Below are 21,881 nucleotides of genomic sequence, written 5' to 3'. Positions count from 1 at the left end.
ATTTGATATAATACTCTTGATACAAGTTGTCTTTACTTCCAGATCCTGGTAGACACTCTTCTGAATCTGTATGCATTGTGGAATATGGAAGGGCTGTGGACATCAGCTACTTGCAGTACCTGGGGGAAGCTCAAGAAGCCATCATCCAGTGCATGAAAGATTGTAAGGTTTGGTCTGCCTTGTATGATGGAGTAAATCCTGATCCAGACACCTTTATCCAGACGCTTGCAGAGGAGAACAGTACAGATGTGGAACACCCCATGTTTCGGCTCCAGCAAAGGACACCTAGCACATGTAGCTCTGCACAACCAACTCCATTCAGTGAGAAGATGCAGCTGGAGCTAGAATGGGATGATAGCTATGACACAGGGATTTCTCCTGGTTCTAATGTGAGCTCGCTGCAACCATATGATGATCTGGGAAGCACAGAAATGCAGCCACCTGCAGAGCCGCCAAAACACATTCAAGAAATGAAAAAAAATGCCATTATGCTCATCAAAGGCTCTTACATAGAGGAGTCAGACTTTCAGGATGATGTTATGGTTTACAGGTTATGTGCCCAGAAGGATACTCAAGATGATGATAGCTCCAAGGAGAAAGCTTTAAACATAGCCAGAGAACACAAGGTGCAGAGCCAGACCGTAGTCAATGGGTCTCTTGCAAAGACCCAGCTGGAAATGGACTTGGATGAGCACAGTAAGAGAAATTCAAGCTCAACTAAAGGTGTAATGAGAGAACAACTAAACCAGAAAATGACTGAGATTGATACACAGCCAGATTTAGAGTTAAAGATTTCTTCTCAGGAGGCAGATTGTAACTTAAGTGTAAAACTGCTGAGCACAGATGGTGAGGATTTCATTGCACAGTATGACAGAATTATTAAGGAACTGGTTCCAAACAGTGCAAGCTTGGAGGAGCAGAAGTTGGATGTTCCTGATCCTGTCTCTCCAGCAGAAGAAGAGGAGGACTTTGAGAATTTCTCAGCAGACACCCCTTCTGCAGAGAGCATATCATCTCCCTTTGGACCAAAGGAGGATGTGTCTCCCAAGCACTCTCCAAGGAGCCAGAGTGCTCCATTTACAGGTGCAATGTCCTGTTAATTACATACATAACAAATATAAGAAGGCATGGTGATTAAAGGTGGCCAAATGAGGTCACACTGGCACACAATACAACCACAGAGCAAGGGCAAATCCTGCCACTAAACAGGGTATAGCCTAAATAGTTGACTAAATAGCCTAAATAGATGACTCTGCTGTATTTTCACGTTGGATCTCTCACTCTCCTCTAAGGAGAGTGAGAGATCCAACGTGAAAATACAGCAGAGTCATCGGTCTGGTGAAAGCAAATGGTAGTGTTTCAGGGATTTTTTTTCTTGGTAATTGTTTAGAACATCAAGCACAGATTATGTTGTTTGTATGTGAGATCTCTGTCATACCAAAGGAAGCTTGTTCAGTTGAAAGGTGTTCAGAGTAGCTGTTTTAATATACAGAACCCAAGTAAATTTGTTTTTCTGGTAACTTTCATCTCTGATGGGATGGATGGGATGGATGCAACATCACAGTGCCATTTTTCCTCTTTCTGCTATTCCACATTGTAGCAGAAGGTGTCAGCACTGGTGCCATGTCTGTACATGCCTGTCTCCTTGGTCTGCCCTGACATCCTCTTCTCCAGTGTCAGGTCTGCCCTCGCTATTGGCATGCTTTTCTATCTAGTGCCAGGCAGCAATTTAAGATTGCTCTCTGCTGACTGTCCAAGCTATTCAGGAATGACATTACTCTGGAGGTCAGAGTGAGCTTTTGATCTGTATTTGTGCAGCTCCTTGCACTGCAGACTCCTGGTCTTTAATTAGGTCTCCTAGATCCTAGAGTAATGCAAATAATAAAAATAATCATGTACTAGGTTTCCTCACCCAACAAGAAAAACCTCTATTAGATGGATTCTCATTCATTTGGAGGGGGAAAATGTGTGTTCATTGAAAAGCAGCCCTTTCTGGTCAGCTGTGGCCAGCATGCTTGGCACTGTTTCTTAATTGAAAAATCCAGTCTGTTTTTTAGCTAATTTGCTATTTTTGCTGTGGTGGCAATTTCCTTGTACCAGAAGCTAATTGTATCCAAATCTTTGTTTCATATCATCTGCTGTCAAATGTAGCTCAGAAGTGTTCTCTCTGTCTCTCATTCTTCATCTAGTCCCTCTCTCCATTTGTTCATTTTCAAAAGCCCACCCCTCAAACAAACCTATGAAAACCTCAAAACTGAGGAAAATTTAGATAAAAAGCTAAACACAATAAGCCTAGATGTTTGCTACCCATCTACAGTGTGTTTTACTCTTAGATTCCTGATCTGGCTTTAATGGAGATCTTAGTGATTGCATGTAAGGAGGTACTCGCAACAACACCTTGGAAATGTTAAAAAGTGCAGGGCTTTTCAAAGATAGCAACCTGGTCTAATGAAAGGTGTTCCTGCCCAGGGCAGGGAACTTGGAACTAGATGGTCTTTGAGGTCCCATCCAACCCAAACCATTCTATGATTCTGTATCTAATTTGGGATGCTGTATTATGTTTGTAAATGTGTTTGATAAAGATTTTAGGTTGCTTTTACTGTTTTGGGATGGCATTAAGGGATGAAGCCTCTCTCTGACAGAAGTTTCCCACAGCCAGTAAGTGTAAGCAATGCAAAGATGCTCCCCTCAGGCCTATGGATCTGTGAAGAAAATGTCCTCTTGATGTCTTATATCCATTGTAAAAGCATTAAACACTCTCATCTCTATTTTGTCTTGTGGTGTTCAGGAACAGGAATTCGTATTTTGTTTCCTCCTTCTCCATATATCAGTACTTGACTTCACGGCCATGAAATAAGAATTTTTTTTGACTTCTTATCTAGTTACTCTGTTTCTTACAAGGCTTCTAAATTTTGTTTATATCCTCTGATTCTCATTTAAATAAATTCTTGGGACTGAAATTCATGCTTTTTAATTTTAAAATATTTTAAGTGATATTTGTAAAAAGCGATATTTTAAAAATATCGCTTTTTACAAATTTTTTCATGTATTTGGTACCCTCCATTGCAGCTTCAGCTTTACTTACTCAGCTTTGAAGTGTTACCTAGAGAAGAGAAACAGTGACACATCTCAGCTCCTTCTGCCATCCCTTTTGATACAGTAGACTCTCCTCCAGAGCTCTGTGAAAATGTCACCATGAAAAGGATAGGTTATGTTGGGACAGAAGAAACTGTATCTCAGCAAATGTGTTTGGGGCTGCTCCACTGGGTACCCGGGCTCTGATGGCTGCCGTGGTGGTTGAAAGGCAGCAGCCACATAAAGCCTTGTCAACGCTGGCCCTCCCACCTTTCCTCTTGCGGGCAGAGCTGTGCCAGCATTAGCCCTGAGAGATGAGTCTGGAAGCAGTGCTTGCTTTGTGCTCACAGTTGCTGCAAAGCATGACTGGTTCCAGCCTTTAAGTGGAATGGCAACAGGAGCACTCCTCATTGATCCTTCCTGTTGCTCTGGGCCAGAAGATCCTTAGCCTCTGCCGCAGTTTCCAGCAGGCACAATGAACTGGGCTGCCCTGTGCCCAGCCAGCTTGAATGGCAGCCATATGCAAGCTGAGGGAAACTGGAATGGTGTTGGATTATGGCCACCTGCTTGACCCTAGAAATGCCCTTAGCCTGTATCTTTTGCCAGGTTTGAGGATGGGATATTCAAAGATAACAGTGCTAATTATCCAGGGATTCTTCTGCATGGTTTTCCTAGCTCTTATGCAACTGGAATAGTGTGGTGGAACTGTGGGTGGACATTTGTAAGGACATTTGTAAGACTTTACTTGTGAGTAGGTCCTTTGTAGTGGCTGCCTCAAGCATCTCCCCAGCTGTGTGGTCTAACAGTGTAGTGTTTGGGTGAAGTCATTCTCAGCCTTGCAGAGGTTTCTTAAGCTTGAGCACTAAGGGTTTATGTACTTCATGGTAAATGTTTGTGTATTTCAATGGCTGTCCTTCAGCATGAATACACAAAGTAAAGCTATTATTTATTGGTGGCATTATTATTTATATGATAATGCCTATGTCTACCAGCAATTATGCTTACAAATCTATTTTAATGTCTTCCCCGCTTTGTGTGATGCTTTGGTATACTGAAGATGCCCTTTCTTATGATGGGAACTATCACTGCTTGATTTTTGTTTTTCGAATAACATTTTCATATTTTCTTTAGAATACCAGTTTTTTTATAGAACAATAAAGCTAGCAATAATTCACTTTGCCCACTCCTTACATAGAAATAAGGCACAGGAAGAGTCAAAAGAGTAGATTCTATTTGTATTAAAACTAGTAGTACCCTTCCAATTTCTTAAAGCGGAATAGAGTGGTAGACTGTAATGTCCTCAGCAAAATCCTTATTGGCACATGCAAGTGGAATAGTCATGCCTGTTAAATATGCCATTAATGTAAACTGATTGGCTAGGTAGCAAATGTGCTGCTAACTACAAAAGCTTTTAACACCTCTGTTAAGTCTGCTTTCCCTGTTCAGCCACAGTTTGGGTTTTCTCCCTGCTGTCTTTAATTAGTGTGTGGGAGGGCCAATTTGGTTGGTTATAATGGTCATAATTCCTTTAAAATGCCTTTTTCCTAGATCTTAGGGTTTTTCTTCTGTGAAAACGAGCATTGATTCCTTCTTATTTTCTTGCAGGACCATTCATCAGTGTAGTGTTGTCAAAGCTGGAGAACATGCTGGAGAATTCTTTGCATGTAAATTTGCTGCTTATTGGGATTATTACTCAGCTGGCAAGTTATCCACAGCCGCTTCTTCGCTCCTTTCTGCTCAACACCAACATGGTATTTCAGCCTAGCGTGCGCTCACTCTATCAGGTATTTACCACAGGTGTTAGCCATGCCTACTGGAGCAGTATCTTTAGTGTCTCCTTAAACCTTACATTAGCTCCTTTCAGTTTCACATGTAGCTTTCCTACATGTCTGTGAACTTCTTATTTCATTTCCATGTTTTAATTACATTTGTGCAAAGAACTGGAAACTCTGTGTGACCATAGCTTTTGTCAGAGCTCTATTTTAATGCAAGTGGAGAAAGCCTGAATATTCGGTCTGTGGCTGCACTGGGAGCAAAGGAGAAAGAAGTAATTGATACTGTTGTTTTGGCAGGTGCTGGCATCTGTGAAAAATAAGATTGAACATTTTGCTTCCATTGAAAAAGACTTCCCAGGTCTTCTTCTGGAGGCCCAACAGTACTTGCTTTTTCGTGTGGACATGTCTGATGCTGCAGAAGAATTGCTCACCAAAGGTAAATGATAAGCACGCTCAGAGGAGGGCTGGTGGAATGACTTACCCGTTACCTCTGTCCTTTTCACCAGATGATTAAAAGGTGTTGTGTGCTGTGAATGTCATTAGCCAGCTGTGTCCTTCTGACTTCAAAGTGATGATGCTCAGAACACAATGTTGGGTCTATTTGGATATTCTTTGCTGTTTACAAGTTTTTATTTGGTATATAAACTGTCTGTTTAAAGAAGTTACAAAATCAGTTCTTGGCTTACTGTCAGTAAACAAACTCACTTTCAAAGCATGAGGTAAGGCGGCATATGTGCATGATTTCATTTTATTTTTAGCCTGACCTTCAGCTAGGTCATTGGTTCTTTTTGATAAATGTTAGAGAGGATGAACTGGTTTCTGCAACAGTTGAATAAGGCTTGGTGTCATGGTTTGGACTACCACTGAAGGACATAAGACACTGAAAGTTTTCTGGCTAGTATTTTTCTTGTATGATAAACAAAGCAAAACAGAGAAAAACACAAAAGGTGTGTGTCTAAGAGCAGTGGGGAGTTAGACAGGTATCACCCCACCAAGCCAGCTTTGCAGGGGACTCTAGAACATCTGCTGCCTTTCAAGCACAGTGCATAACTTGTCTTTACAGTTATCTGTACTTATTTTTACCACTGTGGGGCAAGCAAGTAAAAATAAACAAAATGAAGTCTTAGTTGCCAAATAAGAACCTTCCAGACACAGGCAGGCAATGGGTAGAGCTGAAGCCCTGCCCTGAGGACATGCTTGTTCTCAGCTTGCTGCTGAGTGGGTAATGTTGGATGCAGGCTTCTCTTAAAAGCCAACTTGCCACACGATGGGAATGTGTCAAATTTGGTGAGTCATGAAGAATTGGCTCTGCAAGAGGGTTCAAGAGAGGCTGCATTTACAGGTGTGTGCTTACTCATCTTTGGGAATCAATAATCACCCACTCTGCCCACACTTCTGTGATGATGTTGATGCTTCTCTTGGATTTGCAGAAGTGTGGAAATCAGGACTCTTTATGTGCCATTTTAATTGTGTTTTCATTTTTCAAGACTCTGAAGAATAATCTACCTAATTTGTAGTCAGCATAATATGTGTTTCTAAGGTTTGCAGTGCATTTAGTTTGTAAAATTATGATCTTGCTAAGGCTGCTTCCCAAAGAGTTGGTCTGTGGAAGGTGCCTGCTGTAAAAAAGCTGTGTATTGCACATGTCAGTAGCATTTTAGGCTCTGCATTTTGGTGCCACAGAATAGAAAGCCTAACAATTAGATGGCATTGTAGCTAGCATGTGGGAGATGAGATTAGGAGGCAATATTCAGAGTTCTTTTCTTTCTCAGGTGCTGGCAATCAGAACTTTCACATAAAGTCATTCCCAAAGACATTTATTTATATTTCCTGTTCTACGTCAGTTTTCTTCTGTGGGCTTCAGAATTTGCCAGGTTGACTCATGCTGGTCATTATTTAGGAATTTGAAACAAGGCTGCTTAGTCACCCTGTTAGTATGCTTTCTTCTGTATAGTAGCAGCTCCTGCAAAGAAGGCTTCTCTTGACAAATAAGTGGAGAGTAAGTAAATGTCTGGATAACTGCAGACTTGGTTTCCTACAGGACTAGTAATGCAAGTCATCAGACTGTAATCCTTGGGGAGAGTTGGTTTAGTAGCCCATCAACCAGTAGTTCATTACATTGATTAAAAAGTGCAAGATAGGAACTGCTGCAATAATGGTAAATGGAAAAAAAACCCCAACAAACCAAAACCAAACAACAAACTGGGAACTCCCCATGGACTTCTTTGCATTAGCTTGAGTGCCATCTCTGACTGTCAGACATACTGGTTGCTCTCTGAGGGATTTTTCCCCTGAAAAGAAGTGGTGAATTAACCCCAGTGTTCTATGCAGGTCTGAGCATAGCCAGCCTCCTACAGAATTCTCATATGAAAAACTGAAGCCAGAGTTAGTGAGGAAGACAAATGTAAAACCAAAACATTATAGAGAATTTTCTCTCTCTTTACAGGGCTGGTCTCTGAAGGTTTTTGAACAGAAATTGTACAATTTGTTCTTTTTGCTTGCAGTAATGTGTGATTTCTTCCACAGCAGCCTGGGCTCTGGTTACACATCTAAAGCTGTCACGATGTAGTTCCATGTGCAAGCTGCCCCTCTTCCAGTGTGTTGGTGACAATCTTCAGAGTACTCATTTGCTCAGTTTTCAATTGTATGACTCAGATTGCATCCTGACCCTAGAGAGAAGTGAACAATCCTGATCAGAGAAAAAAAAAAACTAATCTCTAGTTCCTAGATCAGCTTTCTGTGCTTTTCTGGATTTTTGGGTTTTTTTCCAAACAAGCAGTTGAATCTAAGCAAAAAATATTTTAAGAGATGTATCAGTTTTGATTATTTTTAAAAGGACAAGTATAAAGAAAAGCAAAGTTTTGACACTGTGCTAGCATTCTGGTTATATTGTCTAAACTATTAAAAAAAAACCTTAAAATATTAATTATGAAATGTTTTGACATTAGAAAACATTGAGAAAAAAAATCTTCAGGGGAAGCTTAAAACTTTATCTTTTCATTGTAATCTATAATTTAAGCTGTTTTTCCTCCCACAGCCAGATTTTCTCACAGAATAGAAATTCCTGTACTCTGTCTCTAGTAGGTAGAAATTTGTAGAATAACAACATGAATGATTGATAAGTCTGGAGTTGGAAAGGTGTTTCAAACTCAAGAAAAGTACGAGTCTGTTAAATGATTGAGATGAAATTTTTTTTCAAGTGTTTGGAAGAGTAGAGTAATTCCACAGTGCCTTGGGTGAAGTACAGGCAAGGAACAAAAGTGCAGAGCTGTTGAACAGAGGGATTGCTGTGCAGCACTGAGTGGCCTTCATCTACAGCTCCCAGTCTTTGCTGCTTGGAGAGGTTCAGAGCAAGGCTGGCATCACTTGAGTTTAACATAAACTGTGTGCAACATGAGGGAAACCCCTTCTGAAGGCAGCAATGCAGTTTTGGGCTTGTCTGCAGTATATGAATTAGCATAACAGCCCTTTTATTTCTTTTTAATGATTTACTTATAGGTCTCAGGAGACCATCCTACTTGTAAGTTAGACAGAACTTCATCGGTCTCCACTCTTGGCCTCAATGATACCTTGTAGCAGTGAGTTCTGTCTTGTAGCAGTGAGTTCTACAGGTTAATTTTTCTTTGTAGAGTATTTATTTCCATCAGCATTAGATTTTGTCACCTTTTTAGTTTCAGTGAATTAATTATCATCTAATTAAAGGGCAGTTCTGCTTTTGGTTGAAACAAGGAGCAATTGATTGAAATTTAAGTGCTTCTGTCACTGTAATTCCATGCATTCTGATACTTGAGCTCTGATCCTCTGAACTCTGGTAGCAGAGATCATATAGCAGAACACACAGTGGCTTTCACTTGCTCTCTTTTTAATGGTTAGTTGCTTCACAGGGAAGTAAGTGTAATTAGTGGGGCCTATAGATGGAGAAATTCCAATTTTTAATTTTTTTTCCCCCCTTAGTTTCTAACTTGCTTCAAACTCATGTGGTGATGTGATAGCTCAGCCTCAAACCCACTGACATGGTGATTCACAGGGAGAGGATAGAGAAAGAGAAGTAAAAACAAAGCAACAGTTTGATCTGGGGGAGGTATAGAGCATAGTATTCTTGAAATGGAGACAACCATGCTGGCTCTAGATGGGTAGATATTATCTGCTGTTTCAGAAGGCAAATCCATATTACTCTTTCCCTTGACTCCTCTTCTGCCCACATATTTCTCTCATCAGAGCTGTAACTGAATGATATACAGTCTCAGGGAAAGATAGGTAATAAAAAATGCAACAGAACCAGCCACGTAGAACTTCAAAATGCTGGATTAGTGGAGTATCTTTCCCTGCATGATCTGAGTACTGCAAATTACACCTCTGAACACAATCCTTATAAACTGGGTTTGGACACTGTACAATATCCTGTGTGCTTAATATACAGAGTCTTTTTTCTTTCCTCTCCCTCTCCCTCTGTCTTTAGGTAATGTCCATCACAGCAGCAACACAGGGAAAGGAAGGAATCTTCCTGAAGCTTACCCAGCTGTACTGCAGCTTTTCCTGGGACAGAAAGGAAAAAAAGGCCTGGCTCATCCCAGCCTTCCTGCGCACGTGAGGAACGCCGTACTTGCAGCTGCCCTTTTCCCAGAGTTCCTGAAGGAGCTGGCAGCTCTAGCCCAGGAACATTCCATTTTATGTTAAAAAATACTGGGAGATTTTGAAGATTATTATTAGTGGGTTTTTAAAATGTGTTTTGAAAAAGCTTTTGGAGTTTAAACAGATTTTTAATGCAAAGCTGCTTTCAAAAGAAGGTTGTACTTCAATATTTCCTGAAAATACTTGATTTGGAGGGGGAGGAAGGAGGCAAAATGTTATTCCAGTTAGGCCTTATAATTTCCCTCTGTGCTACATAATTTATTTGAGATTTCTGATATAGCTCTTAGTGCAGCTTCCTTCTTCATCCCTTCCTTGTTACACAGCCGTCCTTCTTCAGTGTCACTAATTCAACTAAGTGTTGAATTTCTGCAACAGACACTTGTTGGCTGCCTAAGAGACACAAACATGTTAGCTTTTTCTGTTCCAGAAATACTCTTCTGGATAACTTGTTAGGAGACAAGTTTGCTTCAAAAAATGTTGCCCCATGGGAAATGTTCACAGTATAAAAAGACATGCAAAATCTGCACAAAACCCTGAAGGGATTATGTGAAGGGCTGTGTTTATTGATGTCATTGTCCTCTTTGCCCCTTCCTTTGCTTCATCCTGAAGCCTGAAGCTGGGTTCTCAATCCACATCCAAAACCCTCATTTTAACTACTGGCTCAGGTTTTCTGAATTCAAGTGATCTTATGTGTAGTAAGCCCATGAGTAGCTGAAAGCAGGTGCTGGGCCCTACACATACCATATTGCCTTATGTCTGCAGACAGATCTGCAGCTACCAGCTGTTGGGCTTTGAAGTCCAATGAAATGTGTTAGTGGATGTGGATTGCAGACTGCCTGGAATTTTCCTTGGGGTTCCTTGGCATTCCTTGGTAACTCTTGCATTGCTACCTAAGCCCACGAGCATGCCTTATTTAGTAAGATTTGCACAAAGTACAAAACTAAATGTTTCTATGCAAGCTGTTATTAGTGTCTAGTTTATTTGTATGCTTGTTTTAATAAGCTAAAGAAAGATACTCAGTATCTTTCTGTAGTGTTAAATGGACAGCAGGCTGTTTTTGTCTTTTTTTTTATTAAATGAAAAAGGTTTGCTTGCTCATGAAAGCTGTACTGTTTTATTGTTAATTAAGGGAAAGTTAAATACTGTTCGTTTACTTCTAATCAGGTGTTGACTTTTCCTAATATTGCATTTCTGGGATGGTGAGGGGAGGACCAGGCAATTCACCAGCTGCAGAAAAGGAAGGAGTAATGGGGAAAGCTGTCTGCTGGTGACTAACTGCTTGAGAAAATTCTCTGTGAGTAATGGGCTTCATTAGAAGAACCCAAACGTGATGAATTGGTGCATCACCACTGCATTTTGTCTTATCTTAGCTGCATAATTGTGCTTCCAGTGTGTTGTAGTTTGCTACATAAAGAGGGGCTTAGTTCAAGAAAGGCATAAACCCTTTTGCCCAGGATACAAACTAAGAGTGACTCAAAAAATGTGAAGAAACAGAAATCAGAAATAACGCATACATTAGTTCTCCTGCTCATTGTAATTCCATAATATGGAATCCCAGTTAATCACGTCCTGATTTTGAAACACACTTTCTCAGAGGTTTCAAGGAAAAAAACCAGCTTAAAAACAAAAACCAAAGACACTCCAGAACAGTCTAATTAATTGCATGTCAAATTCCTCTGGAACGTGCAGTGCAGTTTAAGCTCCTAATCCTTTAGATAGTTTTGAAAAGTTCTTCCTTTAATCTACAAGGTATAGATTAAAGGCATTCATTGTGCCAGCATGCTCTAGGCTATTCTAAGAAAAAAAGAAATCCCAAAGTCTACCTCCAACAAAATCACCTCCAGAACTTCTCTGGGTCCACCTTTCCTTGTTTGCTGCACAGTTTTCACTTCCATGATGGCTGGGGGTCCTGTCTTTCCTAGCTGACTCTCTCTGGTTTGCGTTCATTTATGACTTGTTTAGTTTTTCAGGTGCCACTGCATCACCATCCTGTAAATCGCCTACTGACCTCCACATGGCCCTCTTTCACCTCACCAGCTTTCTTGGAAGCTGAAGCCAAAGCTGTGGGTTTTTTCCTTAAGTATTAGTTACCCAGGCTGAAGGGAGCTCTCTCTTTTTCAGTTCCTCCCCAACTCCAGCCCCACGTTGTTGTAAATGGGTAATGAGATTTATTTATTTTTAATTTTTTAACTTGTCCTAGGGCACTGTGGGTTCTTTCCCCACTCTCATTTCTGCTGCCTTCCATGCTGTATTCACAGGCCTGGCCTGAGGGGGTTCAGTGTGTGTGCTGGAAGTGTTTTAGCATTATGGTTGTAGGGTGAGTGCTTGCTCTGCTTCTTATCTCTTCTGCAAGAACTTCATGTAAGCAAAAGGAAAGTTTGATCAGCTGACTTTTGGTGGTTCAGAAACAATTGCTAAAATGCAGAAGCAATCTGATTTTTTTTTTTTTGAGGACTTTTTAAAAGGAATTAGAAATATTATTTCACTTTTTTAAAAATAAAGAACTCTGCAGACCAGAGCTCAAGGCAGTAAATTACTACCTGAACACTCCCTTCCTTTGTTTGTATTCTAAACTAAGAATCCTTATTTGCTGGGTAGAAAGGATTTCTTTTGAGATTGCTAATTTTAACTGGTGTTTTCAGCAAATGGACAAAATCACTGCAGTTTCATCCTGGCAGGTCTGTTAAGCTACATGAGGATTTTAAAATGTGAACTGTGCATAAAAGCATCTGTAAATTAGAAGAAGGAGAGGATTTTCCTCGTAAATTTTAGTAGCGCTTATGTTCTACATCCCATAGGATAAAGTCAGCCTTTGAAATCTGGAGTTATGTGGAAGGCTTCTTGCTGAAAGGTCAGAGCTGTGTTTGTGCACAGTGTCTCCTCACAAATGGGAAATGTCTGTCAGCTCCCCAAAAGGAAGAGATAGATGAGTGCAGTGACCCTGGCTTAGAATGTAAAAATGCAGATCATACGTGTACCTTTGCATGGCTTTTTTCTGAGTGGGCTCAGACTTGCAGCTGTGTCTCAGATGTAATAGCAGTATAATGTCTGGCAGCCAGCACAAAAAACTGTTGGTGGGAATTGCCTCTTCCTGCCTTCAAAATACAGAACCTGTGATTTAGCTTGAAAATGTTGATCTTTTGAGATGAATCACATCTGTGTGCATAAGCTCTTCAGCCAAATGCTTCTCTAATAAGTTCTTCCCTCCAGTTAGATAATGTGTTATCCTGTCTCTCACCAATGATACATCCTTTCCCAAAAAAAAAAAGCCCTGTGCTTGTGTCCAGGCTGTGGTCCTGCCTGTAGGTCCCTGGAGGACAACAGCATTATGCTGCTCTTTCCAAGATCAAGGAAACACTTTATGATCTGGTTTTCCCCACATTCAGGGGGTGTGTCACTGGAGCAGTCCTTCTTTGGTACATTGGCTCAGCATCAGTTCCAAATGAAATGCCTTGGCAGATCTATTCTAAAGACTGCAGGTGGTGGCTCAGTGATACCAAAGTGAATTTCCAGTCTCCTACTAGATGCTTCAAACTGTGAATGCCACATTTCCAATTATGTACCCTTAGAGTGTATTTTTAAGCTGTTCTGCTATTGCAAGGAATCTTTCCAGCATTTTCAACCTGTGTTTTTGTGTGTGTGTGTGTGTGTTTTTGGTTTGGTTTAGGTTTTATTTTGTTTTTGCAACCTACCTGTAAAATGAGCACTTTGTCTTCAAAAATTTGTAGTCATTTTCTTTTACCTTTGGCCATTTTTGGATGCTTTCTGGGTTAATCTCAGTAAACATACACATGTTTTGTATTAATTGGACTAAAGCACTTAGCAGTTTCATTCATGCTTGTGCTGATCTTTGGACATGTATAGTCAGGTGCAGTTCACATGTTGCTGGCTGTGCTTGCTACCTTTATTATTGTATTCTAAGCTTTTTTCTTTTTTTTTGAAAAATATACAAAATATTATTGTGTTCTAGGCATTTTATCTTTTTCGTGTGTCCTAAAGAATATTATGATATTTTGAATGGGATCAGGTTGTTGGTGTTGCAGTTCTTGGAGTGAAAAATGCATCACCTTTTTTCCTGGTAACTTCTGACTTTGGTTTGGAAGAACAGAAATAAGGACTTCTGTTTTCAGCTGTATTCTGTGGAGATGAGAAAACTCCAGTAACAGGCACGGACTGTCCCTCCCACCAGCAGGCCAGGTACATGCTTCCAGGCATCCAGTTCATAAATTATTTGTTTCTTCTTTCTTTGGGATTTGTCACTTTGCAAAAAGTCTGAATTCAGTGGTGTCATGCTGTGGTACAGAACACTTGCCTTTCAGGTGTGATTTGGTATTTTTAGTAATACTGGTAAATTTTCTAGGATAGGAGAAAACAAAGTGTGATTGAGGTGGACCTTGGACATCAGCAGGGGGCTGTGCTTTGGAGCAGGACTGGATATATAGGAAGCCTGAGCAGCATTCCTGCCACCAATGCTGTTCTTTAGCCCGGGCACAAACACCAAGTAGTCTGTTCAGTCCTTCAGAGAAAAATATTTGCAAATAAATTTGCAGCATCCTGCAGACTCCAAGGGTTTAAGTTCAAGAGGTTAAGTTCTATTTACCAAGAGAAGTTCGCCATCCAGCACAGCATGTACACACTCAGTACCCTTCTGTGCACTCTGCTTAAGCCTCTCAGAAGGCTTCATGCTTCAGGAAGGTTTTTTAGCTTCCCTAAGATGCTCTAAAATCTCAAGGTTGGAAAGAAAAGGATGGGAGCAGTGTGATTTGTTGCAGTTAAACTATGTCATTGTATCATTTGAATTTGTAGCCACAGCTCCGTTTTGAGGATGGCTTGATTTCATAAGCAATTTACTCTGCTGTATTAACTGAAATTGCTATGTCATGCCTGTATTTCTTATGACAGCTCCTGTTATGTTTGTAACATTTAAATTGCATCTGTGTTTATGAGTAGAATACTGGGATTTTCCTTTCTTTTCTTTTAACTCGGGTAGCTCTGCACATTGTACAGTAACTATACTGTTGTCCAGATGTGATTTAGATAATTAGAATATGTTCCTCCTTGCACTCTTTGAGCATTATCAGCAGAAATGGAGGATACATGGCACTTGGGCTGCTTACATGAATGAGCAAACCAAAGGAAAATGCCACAGATCAGCAGAGGGCACTTCCCTCTGTGTGAAATGCACAGTTTACATTTGTGTTGCTCTGATTTATCAGAGAACAGAAAGAAAAAGCTCTGACTTGAAAAGTTGATATGACTGTATCCTACAGTACCTGTCTAAGTGGACAGCAGTGCTATGTGATGTTTTGGGACAGAAATGTGCAGAGGAGGGTAAAAATTGCCCCTTGTGAAGGTGGTGTCAGACTTGCATAAATAGGTACTTGAGTAAGATGATGGTGGTGCCAGCTGTCTGACCGCAGACAGCCACAGAATGCAGCACTATTTCTGTAACTTTGTTGGTGGTTAAAGCCCTGCTCTGACTAAATGCACTTTATTTTTTATTGGCCCCCAACTTTTCTAAACATGTTGTGGCCCAGCATCAATGTACTTCATTTGTTACATGCTCAGTTGGAAGCCTCTTATATATGAAAAGGAGCATTACTTGGATTCTCAAATATGTAGGTGCTTAAAGTGACGTTTTGTTGCTGACTGTGCAAATCTTCTTTTTGTTCATTGATTATAATGGTTCTTGTGGCAGCTGGATTAAATTGAGACTGAAGTCTCTGGGCTAAAAGCCCTGATGGAACTTTTGTGCAAAGGCTGCATTTCTCAACTTTGGCACTTCAGCAGACTGCCCGCATACAATTACGTACTGTGGACTAAATACCTGCAAACCTATGTCTCCAATGAAGCCAATTCCACAGCAGCTGTGTTTTATTGCAGTCTACTTTAAAAATAACCAACTTGGATTTAGATCAAAAAATAACATGGATGAGTCAAATCCGAGACAACTAAACTGTGTCCAGCTCAGTGCTGCTGTGTCAGTTTGGCCAGAGCTCAGACGAAATGCCAGCTCGAACTCAAAGGAGAGGGAGTGGCTCTGGGTTTCAGTATCCCTTGCTGCAGCTTGTGCCAACAACTCATGTCTCTTGGTGTCCAAGCACAACTTGGAGTTTAGAAACACTGATCAGTGTCTTTTGTAAATCTCTGGGGTCATAACACCCGTTTCTGAGCTTCAGGGTGGAAAAAATCTAGCAGCCTCTAAGACCAGCCTGAAAGTGTGGCCTTTTGAGCAGCTAAAATACAACTATTTGGGAGAACTTCTGCTTACACAAAAGGCTGTGCATGGAGGGAACATTCCCTATAATGAAGCTGTTGGCTCTTGTGAGGATCATGGCAGTGCAGCTCTGCAGCTCCAGGTACTGGACTTGGAGGCCTTTCTCCAGCGGCTGCAATGACAAGGCAGGGAATGTTGCATGGGTTAGTTTGCTGCCTGTGTATGAGATGGGATAATATGGGATCTGGCACAGCTGTCACCAGTTTTTTTCTTGGGCAAAGCCAGCAGGCAAGATGGGAATCATTCACAGGGTCATGAATTGGACTCCCCCACAAAAAAAGAGAAGAAACCAAAGGTCAGGATCTCTCATCACTTACTTCTGCAGCTGGTCAGCAAATGCTGTAGGCAGTTATGAAATGCCTATACACCCTACAGAAGATCTTAAAGATCTGAGACTAGGATGGTCCTAGAGGGAAGGTTCAGTTCCACTGAGAGCATGCACAGCTATGTTGCTCACTCAAATTACCTTCTTCCTGTGGCTTTGTTCCCTCGTGGTGGCACCTGAGCATTTCTGCAGTTTGCTTTATTGCAGTTAAAATTCAGGCTGTCTAGCCTAATGTGGGATGTGGGCTGGAGTAGTCAGGAGAGAAGTGATTCCCAGTGGTTTTGTGTTTCTTCTGCATTCAGCCCTAGTTACTGATTGTGCTTGGCCCAGGGGCTCTTGAAGATGGAGTCTAAATTTGCCATCACAATGGGCAGAAAAATGCGCAGCAAATTACAGGTCATGACAACTTGGTATCTGCATTCCTCACACTGTTTAGCAATAGAATCCTCTCCGTCTATGTATTACCTGCATGTTTGCAGCTACTGAGGGCACAACTTGCACTTGAAGCCAACACAATGCAGGAAAGCTTCTGAGCATTTGGGTTAATAAATGGAGACCTCCTGTCTGCTGTAATTTGGTTTTAAGTGGCCCGCGCCTGATTCAGAATCCAGTGTGTGTGTATGAGTATGCGTAAATAGCATTTTAAGAAGATGCTGGCAGTGAGGACAAACTAACCAGGAGCATGCTATTACTTCTCCCTTGCACGGTTTGAGAATGGAGAGCTGACTGAAAACCCAATTTGTTTTCCTTTATGTGTGAAAAAAACACTCTGCAGGCTGAGCATGCACAAAAGGCAATAAATCCCTGGGAAGGTGGTGCTGAAGTCAGTGGTTGTGTAAATGTAGGTAAAGGATGCTCAGAAGAGACACGAGAGCATCCCAGAACCCCGACACCACACTGCAAAACAGGGTGGAAAGGGGCCACACTGAAACCACAGCTGAATGCTCTGCTATAATTTTTTAGTTAAGGTTCCTATCGTGTGCTTCTATTTTTAACACAGTTAAAATTAAACTCAGCAGCCAAGGCTGAGTGCTAGAAATTCCTTCTTCACTACTTAGAGCATTGCCAGAATCTTTTTAGACAACTTTCTTCTCCTCTTCTGCAGCCTCAGAAACAGGATACTTCAGCTATATGGGATAGTAAGTATCAGCTCTCCACCCTCAGGGCTGACCTCCTAAAAGACTTCCAGCAATGAGTAGATGAGATAGTTGTGACAGTGTCTGGTGTCAGCTTTTAATTTGTGAGCATTTTCCTTGGTCCTCTGTTCGTGGATAGTAACTGCTGAAAATCTGCATGAAACTGTCCTTAATTCACCCTGCCTGATGCTGTTGCACAGATGGCATCTGCAATCATTAGATCAGAGAGCACTGGAGTAGCTAAATGAGACTTCCAAGTTGGGGTCAAAGCCTCAATCTTCATTCCAGAGTTCCAGCCTCGATACAGCCACACTGGGGACAGCCTTCTGGCCTGCAGGATATTCTACATCGAACACTTTCAGAGTCAGGTTCTGTCTTCTATCCTGCAGACCCACCTGTCCTGTAGGGTTGTTTTGTCTTTAAAAAGCAGAAACTAAATTCCTTGAGGCTCTTGCTTCTGCTTTTTTAATGTGCTCATCAACTACTGTTAAGCAGATATAAACCAAAGCTGTTTGTTTTGCTCAGTACAGCACACTACTTGTTGAATATTTAGAATTTACTGTGAGCTCCATTTAGGGGAATAGGAAGGTGGTGGTTGTATTTAGGCTGTTGTATAAGGGCCTTGGCAGGCAAAAAGGATCCCATGTTTTGGCTGTATTGGTTCAGTCAAAAAGGTGTGAGGTGACTGATGAGCCCCTTAATGCAGGCTTGGATAGTGGGAGCAATGTGAGCTGGCCCAGCTGAGCCTTCCCACTGCTAGGTCTGAGCACTGCCAGTTACTGCTGCTTTGAAGTTGGTAGCTAATATCTCCACAAATGTTAAAAGGTTCATTATCTTGATCTCAATTGACTCAAACCACTTTATTATTTTTTTTTCCTATCAAAAAGAAATTTACATTTTGTGTCTGCAAAAGAATTATTTAAAATTTTCAGAAGTGACTGTTTCATAATATAGTGAAAAATTTATAGACTATGGCTGCTCTTTGCCTTCCCTGGAAGGGAAGAATATTACAATTATCCCTTTTTAATCTTTCTTGTTATCCATTGTGTCTGGCAGGTGGAGGTGAAAATAGATTGAGACTTAACAGTAAATCACAGAATGGTTGGAAGTGACCTTAATATAATTCTAACCCCCTCACCATGGACAGGGACACCTTCCACTAGTACAGGTTGCCCAAAGCCCCATGCAACCTGACCCTGAACACTTCTAGTGATGAGGCATCTACAGCTTTTATGGGCAACCTGTTCCAGTGCTTCACAGTAGAGATGTTTTTCCTAATATCCAACTAAACCTGCCCTCTCTCATTTTAAAGCCATTCCCCCTCATCCTACCACTACATGCCCTTGTACTTCTCCAGCTCTCTTGTTGACCCCCTTGAGGTACTCCAAGGTGCTAAAAGGTCTCTCCAGAGGCTAAACAGCCCCAACTGTCTCAGCCTGTCCTCACAGGTGAGATGTTCCAGCCCTCTGATCATCTTCATGGTTTCCTCTGGACTTGTTCCAACAGATCCCTGTTCTTCCTGTGCTGGGTGCAGCACTGCAGGTGTGGTCTCACCAGGGCAGAGCACAGGGACAGAACCCCCACCCTTGGCCTGCTGCCCACAGGGCTTTGGATGCAGCCAGGACATATTTAGCCTGTGAGTCAACATTGCCAGATCATGTCAAGTTTGTCATGCCCCAGCACCCTGAAGTCCCAAGCCCCACTTCTTTGCACAGCCCCACTTCTCAAGCCTGTCCAGAGGGATCTGTCTCATCCAGATCCCTCTGGATGGTATCCCTGTTCTGCAGTATGTCAACTACACACAGCTTGTTGTCATCAGAGAACTTGCTGATGCATGAGGGAGAACTCAGTCCCACTGTCCATGTCACCAGCAAAGATGTGAAACAGGGCAAGGCTCAGTGACAACCCCACTCATCACTGGCCTCCACCTGGACATCAAGATATTGACTGCGGCTCTTTGAGTGCAACCAGCCAGCCAATTCCTTATCCCTTGAGCAGTCTCCACCCATCAAATCCATGTGTCTCCAGTTTAGAAATAAGGATGCCATGCAGGACAGTGTCCAGTGCTTTCCACAGGCCCAGGTGCATGATGCACTGACACAGACTCTACTCAGAGAGAACCTGGCTGATGATTTTTAACAGGTTTTGCACATCTTAGTGAAGTATAGTTCTATAGTAAGAGTGGCTAAAAAGAAGTAGCCCACAGAGAAAATTACCAGCAGTAGTCTTGCTACATTAATTGAGATGATTCCTTCATCACCTTATTTATTACTCTTCTGTTGTATCTCATGGTCAGCTCCTCTCACCGCGATACCCCGAGCGGTGCCGTGCTGGGCGGCGAGGGAAGAGAACGGGCGGCTGCTCCCCCTGGGAAGCTCTGCAGTCCCAGTTGGTGGTGGGGAACAGACGGAGGCGACACGGGACTTGGGGGTGAACTGGATGGTTTTATTCAGCGAGCCCCAAGACCCCCTTGTGGGGGGGGAAAAGGTTTTATACAAGAACTCAGGAGGAGGGGTGTAGGAACAGCAACCAGTAAGGGAATAGCAGGGGAGGAGTTTAGGGCAGGACTAACATAGCACAAACCTATCCGGGGAAACGGGAGGGGAGTAACACAAAGTAAGCAATAGGGTGTTGAGCCTCACCAAATAGACAGAGAATGTTCTGGAAGCAGGGGAGGAGGCTAGGAGGAATGACAGGGAATGTTCTAGGGAAAGGGGCAGGGAAAGGGAGGATTGACAACTTGGGGAGGAGGGGGTTAAGGAAGAGTTTGGGAAGATTGACAACTGGGGAAGGGAGGAGATTAGGGATTGGGGGGGGGGGGGCGTGGTGAACAGATATTGAATAAATACCAAATTAAAGAAAAAACACACCACCACACTCTTCCAAATATATTGTTGGCTCGATTTCTCTTTTTAAAAAGCACCCACTGCAGCAGTGGGGAACTCAGCAGAGCAGCATCCAGCTGTGCCACAACAAACACTAACTTTGGAGGACCACCTCTGGGAAACAACTGTGTTTTTCTAAACTGAGGATCTCCAAGAGTCAAAATTTCATGGAGAAACCCTTGTGCCTTCTTGTTTCTTGCTGCCGTGGCAAGAGTTGAACACAATTCCAATAGTTTGTTGTAAAATCTAAACCTTTATTGGCTGAACGCTTAGGAAAACTTACACCACTCTAAGTAAAAATGGTAGGTTTGGCTCATGATGTGAAAAGTGATAGTAGAAATCTTAGTGTGAAAGGTCAAATTACATGAAAATCCTGGGCATGGTGTGATTTGGGGAGTTTTTGGAGGTTTAGGCTTTTTGTTTGGTGGATTGGTTTTTGAAGGGTCACCGTTTTTGACTGCAGTCTTGTTACTGCTTTTTGTAAGTGATAGGATGATGTTTGAATTGTAATGGTACTTTTTTGTGAATAATGGGTATACATTTTATTCATTAAATGTATTGAAAACCAAAGGAGTTTCTTCCTTCTAATGAAGGAGTTTGCACTTGAACCTCAGCCAGTTTGTACAGCAATGTCCTCCTCAAGACATAACATCAGCGCTGCCACTCAGGGGAAGAACTGCCATCAGCCTACTTTGAACTAGTGCTGCAAGCACCACATTTGCCAAAGGTGACTGAAGTCCCAGGGCTACACCTGCTGCACTCCTGTGACAATGTCTGCCCTGCAGGCATATCCTAAAGAACAATTCTGAAGAAGTACCTATGAGGCCCTGAGGTAGGTGTGATCTTTAAAAAGTATGGCTTAACAGTCTCCAGGAGGGGTTTAAGAACTTCAAGCATCTGGTACTAAATGGGATTTATTTCCCTACTACATGAAAATTTAACAGGCTCCTTCTTGTTGCATTTCCTGTTAATGGCTGGATCAGCTAAAGCTGGTTGAGATGGGGAAGTTTATTCCAGATCACTTTATTTCAATGAGTACTAAAAGCCAGGAACTGAAAAACAAAATATGTAAAAAACCCAAAATAAAAACTACCAGCACAAAACGCCCCTTAGGATTAAGTAGTGGAGAAGGACTGAACCCCAGCTGAATTCAGTTCAGTTTTGGTAAGCCAACTGCATGTTCCATTCCTTCCTCAAAGCAGTGCAGTTCCAGATTATAGGATAAAACCATGTGCCAGAGAAGCAGCAGCAGCCCTGGGCATTGGGCATTTGTAACATGGGGCCAAGTTCTTGCCTGCAGAGAAAAAAAACCATAGCAGAGGGGCTATCCTGTGCAGGGCCAGGAGCTGGATGCCAGCAATCACTATGGGTCCCCTTCAACTCCAGCTATTTTATGATTCTACTTGTTCTGCTGTAGATGGTACAGGGCACACACCCCTCAGGCACTCCTCAGAACTGAGAGAAGGCACAGCAGGTATGTGGGTGCAGAACTGAGAGAAGGAGAGCAAACAATCTGACAGGGTGAGATGCAGGCACTTCTCTCTGTGGCACTACCCTTAGGCACACAGTGAAGCAGCTCGTGGCTTCACCCTTTCCCCTTTCCTCAGAAACCAGGAAGAATGATAGCAGTAAACTTTTCGTTCCCTTCTGTTAGGCATCGAGGCACACGTGGGCTCCTCAGTTACTTCTGGGTGCTTTAATCATTGTTCCTGTTGTGCTCACACTGACAGTGAGTTATGGTGTGCACACCTAGACTGAGTATTTGAGATTACGAAT

At 42.1% G+C, this 21,881-nt stretch overlaps 1 protein-coding gene across 3 annotated transcripts in view; it reads left to right on the top strand.

Moving 5' to 3' along the window:
- The window catches only part of FHIP1A (FHF complex subunit HOOK interacting protein 1A), an 89,143-nt gene extending 68,468 nt beyond the window's left edge, over positions 1-20,675 (top strand). For all 3 annotated transcript variants that reach the window (XM_021530203.4, XM_077782930.2, XM_085578878.1), the window contains exons 10-13: positions 43-1,083; positions 4,681-4,859; positions 5,148-5,286; positions 9,310-20,675. In XM_021530203.4, coding sequence (XP_021385878.3) covers positions 43-1,083; positions 4,681-4,859; positions 5,148-5,286; positions 9,310-9,527 — 1,577 coding nt within the window. In that variant the 3' untranslated portion in view covers positions 9,528-20,675. The remainder of the gene's footprint in view (positions 1-42; positions 1,084-4,680; positions 4,860-5,147; positions 5,287-9,309) is intronic.
- Positions 20,676-21,881: the final 1,206 nt, after the last annotated feature.

Source organism: Lonchura striata, chromosome 4 (genome assembly GCF_050655825.1).
Source record: "Lonchura striata isolate lonStrDom1 chromosome 4, ASM5065582v1, whole genome shotgun sequence".
NCBI classification, from domain to species: domain Eukaryota; kingdom Metazoa; phylum Chordata; class Aves; order Passeriformes; family Estrildidae; genus Lonchura; species Lonchura striata.
Note: the sequence above shows the minus strand (reverse complement) of the source record. Positions and strands in the feature narration are given on the sequence as shown.